General features: G+C 33.6%; 2 protein-coding genes across 3 annotated transcripts; both read left to right on the top strand.

Annotated features, from left to right (window-relative positions):
- The first annotated feature begins 1,564 nt into the window (after positions 1-1,564).
- LOC123882948 (disease resistance protein RGA2-like) lies at positions 1,565-5,681 on the top strand. Of its 2 annotated transcripts, none has more exons than XM_045931605.1 (3): positions 1,565-1,766; positions 1,885-4,716; positions 5,212-5,681. In XM_045931605.1, the coding sequence occupies exons 1-2, from the start codon at positions 1,735-1,737 to the stop codon at positions 4,700-4,702; spliced, it is 2,850 nt and encodes a 949-aa protein (XP_045787561.1). In that variant the 5' UTR covers positions 1,565-1,734; the 3' UTR covers positions 4,703-4,716; positions 5,212-5,681. The 2 variants fall into 2 exon arrangements, with proteins under 2 accessions (XP_045787561.1, XP_045787562.1); XM_045931606.1 differs by having other exon boundaries at positions 5,215-5,677.
- A 2,458-nt stretch (positions 5,682-8,139) lies between these two features.
- LOC123886936 lies at positions 8,140-9,331 on the top strand. The gene is made up of 3 exons (XM_045936201.1): positions 8,140-8,467; positions 8,544-8,845; positions 8,933-9,331. The coding sequence occupies exons 1-3, from the start codon at positions 8,140-8,142 to the stop codon at positions 9,329-9,331; spliced, it is 1,029 nt and encodes a 342-aa protein (XP_045792157.1).
- The last annotated feature ends 520 nt before the right edge of the window (positions 9,332-9,851 follow it).

The following is a 9,851-nucleotide window of genomic DNA, read 5'->3' as shown; positions in this document are numbered from 1 at the left end:
AGAAAAAAGCACATTAGTAATATTTTCACACAAAATGCACATTAAATATAATTTTAATTGTAGTTTTATCTCTTTAGAGTATCTCCAATGAATATTTTGTAAGGAACTCATTCTAAATTTCATACACAGTTAACAAGTGCTCCATATTCATGTCCTCATATATATTTTAAGTCAATAATACAAAATTATGCAACTCTCAAATAATTCATATTTCTTTGTAAAAAATAATAATTCATATTTCTATACAAAATCATTTAAAGTGATTCACTTAAATAAACCAATATTAAATGATGATATGATATTTAAACCAAAATTCGATATTCAACTTGTTAGAATAGAAAATATCTTTTAAGATATGCATAAAATATTATGTTATTATTCATTGAGAAAACATCTCAATAATTAGGTTTGTTATTCTGAGCCTTATGATTAAGGGATTTAGATTTAAATATATTTACTTGGTTAAGTTTGTTATTTTAGGCTCTATGATTAAGAGATTTATATTTAACTATATTCATTTGGTTATAAATATCAAAGTAGTCATACTATTTTATTATGTAAATAATGTAATTAGGTCATTGACATAATTATCGATAATATTCATTGAGTTATCAGAGCTTATCCTAGATCCATTTGTTGTGGAGACTTCACATATTTGGACCACCCGTTGTTGTTGATTTGTTCGGTTCTTTTTTTGGTAATAGATTTGTTCAGTTCTGAACGTGAGGGGGTGTGTTAGAAGTCTCAAATTAACTATAGATATGACATAAATAGCCTTTATAAAATGTAGTGCAAACCTCAACTCTCAAGCTAGCTTTTGTGGTTGAGTATAGGTTTTTCGAATTCTAATAGAAATTTTTGAAACGTGTAGATAGTGTTGGGTTTCAAGTGTGAGTGTTTAAGTCCCACATCGACTATGTGTGGGAAGAATGTTGGATTTACAAGAGAGATGACCCATTAACCTAACACTTTAAGGTTTTGGGTTGGGATGTGGCATCTTCCTCTCTTGTGTGGTCATGGTGTTGGGAAAAACCGGCATAGAGAAAATAAAAGAATGCAAGCATAACACAAGAATATAACGTGGAAACTCCAAAACCGGAGAAAAAACCACGGCCGTTGTCTAAACCGACAACCAGAGAATAAACACTATGTGAAAATTGTTACAACACATAGACTTCACTCTTAACCACCCCATGACCCTAGTACACCCACACTCTCCAAAGTAAATATTTGAACTACATCTCAAATACTCTTAAACAAGAGCATAAGAGAAAAGAAAAACAACACAAATATAAACTTAAAGTGTTTACAAGTGCTACTACTTGGTGCATTGAACAAGGAACTTGAGATCTCTTTATATAGCATTGAGCTCCTCCACTCTTCACTTTTCTAAGCAATCTGAGACTTCTCAAATTCCTTGACTTTTTTTTTTCCTTCATTAGCAATGTGAGACTTACATTACAATCAACCCCAACACCTGGAACATTGGCTCATTGTTTCTCCAGAGTTCCCCGAACTCCGGAGTTCCCCGGACTCCGCAAAAGATAGGACAATTGTGTTGCAACGTGTAGATAGGATAAAGTGAAAAAGTAGAATTTCATTATATTTTTGTCCTTCCCCTCGGTCCTTATATTATGTAAGGATACTTTTCTACTTTACTTCTACCACTCTCAAACTCTGCAAATTTTTCAATCTTCCGATCTGCTTGCTTGCCTTGTGTTCTCTTGTTGAAGGATGGCTGAATTTGCTTCAAGCCTCATTCAAAGGTGACTTCATTTTCAACCTTTTATCTATTTTATCTTTTTTCAGTTAAAATTATCATACATAATTGTTTATTATAATAATAATATGGTTTGCTGAAAATTTTCTTTACAATATATATAGCTTGGGATCTGCTGCCTTACATGAATTTGCACGGATTAATGGTCTTAAGGATGAGTTGGAAAGGCTTAAGGAGCATGTTGAAACTTGTAAAGCCGTGCTGCTTGACCTTGACGGGAAACAAGAGCAAAGTCATGCTGAACAAAACTTAGTAACAAGGCTCAAAGATGTGCTTATTCCTGCAGATAACTTGCTAGATGAATTTGCTATTCAAGATATGATAAACAAAAGGGATCGAAACAAACTAAAAAAGGTACTTCATCCTTACTCTCTAAAAAAATTAGACATGGCTCATGAGATTGAAAAAATACAAAAAAAATTTGATGATGTGCTGAAAATTATGCCTGGATTGAATCTAAACCTAAATGTTAGTGCGGTTGAGAAAACTAACAGTGAATGGAGGGAAACTGGTTCTTATGTGCAAGAATCAGAAATAATTGGAAGAGATGATGACAAAGAGAATATTATAAGCTTGTTGAGACAGTCACATGGAGATCCAAATGTCTCTTTCGTTGCTGTTGTTGGGATTGGTGGTATGGGAAAGACAACTCTTGCTCAGTTGGTGTATAGTGACGAAAAAGTGCAAAATTTGTTTGAAAAGAGTATGTGGGTATGTGTCTCTGATAACTTTGATGTCAAAACTATTTTGAAGAACATGTTGAAGTCATTATTACCTAAGGAAAAAATTGATGATACATTAACATTGGACAACTTGCAAAGTATGCTTCGTGACAATTTAAATGGTAAGAGATACTTGTTAGTCCTAGATGACATTTGGAACGATAGTTTTGAAAAGTGGGATAAATTGATGAGGACTTATTTGATGTGTGGTGCTCAAGGTAGTAAGGTTGTAGTGACAACTCGGGATACAAGTGTGGCACATAGAATGGGTGTAAAGGATCCATATGTTTTGAGTCATTTGATTCCAGAAAAATCTTGGAGTTTATTAAAGAAGATTGCATTTGAGGATGACACCATTCGAGTGGATCAAAAAATTGAATCAGTTGGTAAGGAGATAGCAGAAAAGTGCAAAGGAGTTCCATTAGCAATAAGATCATTGGGAAGTATATTAAAGAATAAAAGTGAAGAAAAGGAATGGAATGATGTCTTACGAGGTGATTTTTGGAAATTGTGTGAGGATAAAGATAGCATATTGCCAGTTCTAAAATTGAGTTACAATAACTTATCGCCTCAACAAAGACAATGTTTTGCTTATTGCTCTTTGTTTCCTAAGGATTGGGAATTCGAGAAGGATGAGTTGGTTCAAATGTGGATGGCACATGGTTATCTTGATTGTCCAGTGGAAGGGAAATGCATTGAAGATGTTGGTAATCAATTCGTTAATATTTTTTTAATGAAATCATTCTTCCAAGAACCAAAATGGAATGAATATGGTGATTTAATTGGTTTTAAAATGCACGATTTAATGCATGATCTTGCAAAACAAGTAGCTGGTGATGATTGTTGTTACTTGGATAATAACGCAAAAGGATTTCGAGGAAGACCTGTCCATGTATGGGTTGAATTTGACGCATTTTATTTGCTGGAATCTTTGGATGCTAGTAGGCTGCGAACTTTGATTGTGCTTTCTTCTAATGATGGTGATTTATTGGATAGAGAGAAACAATCACTTATTTCAAGGTTCAAATACTTGCGTGTCTTGAAGTTTTGCAATAATCTTTATCTTGAGCTATATGTTTCAATTGAAAAATTGAATCATTTAAGATTTCTTAAATTACCTTTGGATCGTAAGCTAGAAAAGTTTCACAAGTCCATAAGAAATCTTGTTTGTTTACAAACCATACAAGTGAGTTTGGATCCAAAAATTGTACTTTCTACAAAAGTTGTCTCAAAATTAATCAACTTGAGATACCTTTATATTAGGCATTGGACCTTCAGAGACAAGACACCAGTTGGATTTGGAAAATTGTGCATACCACAACATGTGGGTGTAAATTTTTCCAAATGGCTTTCTCCTCTCGCAAATATTATTGAAATATATCTTGGTTTTTGTCAAGGTTTCAAATATCTCCCACCTTTGGAAGGTCTTCCTTTCCTCAAGTCACTTTACTTAAATAACCTTCATGATTTGGAGTACATATATTACGAATTGCCTATCCATGAGCCATTCTTCCCATCTTTGAAGAGACTACATATTCGGATGTGTCCCAAACTAGTGGGATGGAAGAGGAAGGGAGATGATTTCAATGATATTAACACTTCACCACATCATCTTTTCCTGCCTCAATTTCCTTGTCTATCTTTTTTTGAATTTCCTTATTGCCCAATGTTGACTCGTATGCCTACTTGTCCAAACATTAAGAAATTATCATTGCAAGTGGAGTGGACATCGAAAGAAACGCCAAATATAGCAGCGTCACAATGCTCGCTCAGTTGCACTCCTCTTTCCTTGCAAATTAATGTGGATTTGAAAAACGTCTCACAATATTGGTGGCAAAATCTTACTTCTCTCGAGAATCTTCAATTTGCGGTTTTTACCGGTCAACAATTTCAAGCAATTGAAATCTGGTTGTTTAAGGAACACTTCAACTATCTTCCTTCATTGCGAAATATTGAATTTCAAAATTGTTACCGCATAAAGGCATTGCCAGATTGGATATGCAAAATCTCATCACTTCAGCATATCACGATAAGCTATTGCGATCAATTGACATTGCTACCTGAAGGAATGACACGTCTTACCAACTTACATACCTTGAAAATCATTGAATGTCCACTCTTAATTGAAGAATATGAGAAAGAAACAAGTGCAACTCGGGCTACAATTGCACACATCCCAAACATAATCATTAAAAAGTGATTCGGATTAGAAAGGTACCCATATACTACTAGTATTTTTGGTTTCTATTGTTTAGTTTTCTCAATTTTTGAAAGTAAACAGTTTCCACTATTTAAACCTTGAAATGCTTTTTTATTTTTTGTTTTTCCACTAATACTTGCAATTTATTTTCTTCACTTATTTAGGCTTTCTCGTTTGTAGTTTCAAAGTTTAAAGTAAATTCTTAAATTGTTATTTTATCATGTGTGAAAATGGAAGGAACAAAAAAAATTTCTTTTGGCCATAGAAAATGGGACGGATCTCTCATGCATATTATGTTATGATTTAATTAATCATTTAATTATTTTTTTAATGTATAAAAGACAGATCATTAATCAATTCAGTTAATATCTTCTTTCCACTTTTTCTTCTTCTCTTACCTTTAGTGCAACTAATTTGCATACCATTTTTTTCTTATACTCTAGAAAATTATATATTCCAATTTATGTATGAAGTATCAGACACTGATTTAAGTTATTTTGTGGACTTAGAAGAGTTATGTGTACAAGCTAGCTAGCTTGCTCAATAAAAGAAATGGATGCATGGAGGAGATGCTTGAAGAAGGCTCTTTGATGGAAACTTATGTGTACTACTAGTTTTATTTTGTAGAATAACTTGTTTAGCTCTATTGGAATGATTTTAATCGTAATAGGTTAGGTTTATTTTTGTATGTGTTTTGTTGATTTTATTGTTTATGTTTGAAATCATGTCTTATCTCTGCACTCTTTTTCCCTTCACCAAGGTTTTATCCCACTGGGTTTTACTTGGTAAGGTTTTTAACGAGGCAGAAAGTTTCTCACTCCTTGGGTTTTGGTCTAGTCCCCCTAAGGTTCATTTGTATTCTTCTTATTTTATTTTTATTTAATATATTTCATTTGAGTGTTTATTAAGTGGCTTGTCAACGTAGTTGAGATGTCTTAATTCTTTCACTTTTATAAAAAAATTGAGGCTGATTGATCTGTTCCACAACTTTTCCATGAATGATCTTCTTATGTTGTGTTCTAATTGGTGAATAGTTGGAATCCATGTTATGTTATAATAATTTCTTATTTTGAATGCAAATTTTTAAAGGACGGTGGATTTGGAAATTGATCATGGTGGATGGACATGAGTTTTATCTTTGTTATTTTTCTATTTCTTAAATTTTAACCTTGATAACAAGCTCATAGTTACTAGTGTTTTTTTTGGTCTGATTTGTATATCTAACCAAAGTTAGATGGATGGCACAACGCTAAATAAAATGTGTTAGATATACATAAATTCAAAAATTCAAAAGATAAAATAATTTAGATGATATGACTAAATTATTTAGTAACATTTTTTTTTCCTTATACGTGTGTACGCACTTAAAATATATTTTAATTTTAATTGAAGTTGTGCCCAACTAAAAATTGCTCTAATGTGGATTTAATTTCTGGATTTGCTGTAATGTGTCTTTTAAAATGGAAACGGAGGTGAGTGCTGTATATTTTCTGCAGCTTTTGAAATTTTATTCTGGATCATTGTATCTCAGCCTGTTCCACATGTATTTTTTCTAGTTCAAATTAAAGGAAATTTCGGTTAACAGAAACTGAAATTTATTTTCAAGGCAAAAAAAATTTGATTCTTAGCAACCGAAATTTTTATTAAAGTGCAAAACAGTAAAATTCAGGGGAAATAAAGAACCATGGGGGGCCTAAAGAGAAAACATCGTAGTTTTTAGCTAGATGTAGTCCCAGACTCAATTTTTGTGCCTTTAAAATGGAAACGGAGGTGAGTGCTGTATATTTTCTGCAGCTTTTGAAATTGTATTCTGGATCATTGTATCTCAGCCTGTTCCACATGTATATTGTAGTTTGATGTTTTCTCTTTAGGCCTTCCGTGTACTTTTTATACCTCCAAATATTTCAATTTTGTTCTTGATAAAAATTTCGGTTCGCAGAAACCGAAATTTTTTCTAGTTCAAATTAAAGGAAAATTCGGTTAACAGAAACCGAAACTTTTTTTCTAGGCAAAATAAATTCGATTCTTAGCAACCGAAGTTTTTATTAAAGGGCAAAAAAGTAAAATCAAGGGGGAAAAAAGAACTATGGGGGGCCTAAAGAGAAAACATCTTGTCGTTTTTAGCTGGATGTAGTCCAAGACTCAATTTTTGTGCCTTTAAATAAGGCCTCCAAATTTTTTTCATAATATATATTCCACAAGAAATAACAACGAATTATCATTGGCTCAATATTAATAGTGCTATCAAAAGGAATGAAAGTTATATTGTTTGAATCCTACTTTGTTCATTTTGTATTTTTATCCTTTCCATTTTCCCAAAGGTGCACTTAAAAAATTGGCCAGCAAGCAACACTTATTTGATTAACAATGTCATGAGATGTAACAAAAAACACAATAAAGAGAAAAGCTTCATTAATGAACAATGAATTCTCCAATATAAATTTGTAGTATTCATAAAAGATATATTTTCAAAAAAGTGAGAAATACATCTAAAAATTTATATAGGATCTTATATATAAAAATAATAATAATTTATTATTTTTATAAAAAATCCTATAATTAAGAATAGATGGAGTAGTTGATGTTGATGTTAATAAAAATTGTACACTTATGTATGTGACAAAATATTTGTTACGTTGGTTGTTGAAAATTATCATACAAAATTAATTGTTGTAGTTGGAAAATTAATGGACAGAATACAGAGATACCAATACACTACAAAAAAAAATGGTGCTGAACTACTATTTTTCACTATAATCGTTATTTTTATTTTTCACTACTATTTAAGCTAAACTATTGTAGCCTTGAAGGGAACCTTTTGATTTAATAAAAATACAGAGATTTTTCTCAAATTTGGTGGATTCCAAAATACTCCTTCTGGTGGATTCCGGAAGTCTAGTGGATTCTAGATTAGTTACTCTTTCTGGTGGATTCCGGAAATCTGGTGGATTCCAGAGCCTTATCTGACAGGTTTGTCGGTTGCGAACCTGTGTTTTATTATAGGATTAGCGCTTGTTTTTCCTTCACGCTTCCGTACCGCGTCAGTTGGCATCAGAGCAGGTTTCCCCTGTTCTTTTGTGAATTGATTAGCCATGGGAGATCAACTGGTGACTAGGGCAGACTTTGACGATTTAGCTACAATGGTCAAAGCTCTGTCAGATAAGTTGACGGCATTGACGACTAAGGGGGACGACGTCGCTAACAACAACCGCAACAACAACAATTGCAACAACCCTACTACTGATGACTTAAGTTCTGAGGATGAGGAAGTTGTGTCCGAAGAGGGAGGTGAACGTGGGAATCACCATGATTACCGCGTGAAGGCTGATATTCCCTTATTTCACGGAACAATGGGGGTGGAAGAATTTATGGATTGACAGATCGATGTTGACATGTTTTTCGACGTCATAGACGTCCCGGATAATAAGCAGGTTAAGATGGTGGCGATCAGGCTGAAAAGTACCGCGGCTGTTTGGTTGGATAGACTTGTTGTTCAGAGGAAGAGGCAAAAGAAACGCCCTATTCGAACTTGGAGAAAGATGAAACGGTTGATGCTTGAGAGATTTTTACCTGAAGATTATGAACAAATTCTGTATAAGATGTATATTGAATGTGTTCAGGGCAAGCGATTAGTGAGTGAGTACACGGCTGAATTCTTACGTTTTTCTGAACGTAATGAATTAGGTGAGTCCGAGAATCAGAAAGTGGCTCGTTATATTAGTGGTTTGAAAAGTTCATTGCAAGAGAAGATGGGATTACAAACTGGTTGGACCGTTGCTGAAGGCGGAGTTATTAGAGAAATCCCCCTTAAATTCCTCAAATTTCAGAAGGTATTCTCCAGAGAATAATGTTGATGACAAAGAGAAAAGTGCAACAACCAAAGATTCAAACTCAGTTAACAAAGCAGGCAATTCTGGCAATGCACCGCAAGGCAAGACCCTCATCCAAAAACAACACAACCCTTATGTGAAGCCTACCGATGATACTTGTTACCGTTGCGGTGGGAAGGGTCACAGGTCCAATGTGTGTCCATCAAGGAGGGTTGATAGAGTAGTGTGTGAAAGGGATGATGATGATGAGTATCTTGCTGACAAAGATGAATACGCAGAAGCTGAATTTGCTGAAGAAGAATCTGATGAGAGGGTAAGTTTTGTGTTGTAAAGAACTTTACTAGCATCCAAAGATGAAGGGCAACGCAAAAATTTATTTAAAACACATTGTTCTATCAAGAACAAAGTGTGTAATCTGATTGTGGATACTGGCAGCACGGAAAATCTAGTGTCGCAGAAACTAGTAGACTATTTGAAGTTATCCACTGAACCTCATCAGAAGCCATACACCCTCGGTTGGGTAAGCAAGGGTTCCCAAGTTCGAGTTACACTAGCTCACAAAGTTCCTATCTCCATCGGAAAGCATTACAGAGAAAAGGTACTTTGTGATGTTCTTGATATGGATGTTTGTCATGTTTTACTTGGTAGACCTTGGCAGTTTGATAATGATATCACTTATCGAGGACGAGATAATGTGATGATGTTTACATGGGGAACACATAAGATTTCTATGGCTCCTGTTTTACACTTTGAAAAGAACCAAAGGGAAAATAAGTCTAGCTTCTTGTTGATGACTTAAAGTGAAGAGGAGCTTAATAAGGATGTTAAAGAAGCCGTCAAGGCTAAGTTAGAAGATACTGGGCAGAAGAATAAAGCAGTTGCTGAAAAATGTAGAAGTGTTAAAGTTTTCAATGTAGCAAATATATATGAATACCATGTCGATGAGGTCCTTTATCAAGATGAGAACTCGGAGTCGAGTTCTTTTGAGGTAGAGGAGACTGATGTAGGAAGGTTGGCCGCGCTAGATTGAAGATCAAGTGGCGCACAAGAAAGGTTCACTTGGAAAATAGTGAAAATTTAATTTTACTATATTTTAGAAAGATTTAGTGAAGATTTAAATTTATATTTTAGCTAGATTTATTATTTTTATATTTTAGCAAGATTTGTTATTTTTATTTAGCTAGGTTTGTTATTTTCTTTTACAATCTTTTAGGAGATTTGTTATTTTTATTTTTCACTACTATTTAAGCTAAACTATTGTAGCCTTGAAGGGAACCTTTTGATTTAATAAAAATACAGAGATTTTTCTCAAATTTGGT

Source organism: Trifolium pratense, linkage group LG5 (assembly GCF_020283565.1).
Source record: "Trifolium pratense cultivar HEN17-A07 linkage group LG5, ARS_RC_1.1, whole genome shotgun sequence".
NCBI lineage: Eukaryota > Viridiplantae > Streptophyta > Magnoliopsida > Fabales > Fabaceae > Trifolium > Trifolium pratense.
This window is presented reverse-complemented; position numbering and strand designations above follow the sequence as displayed.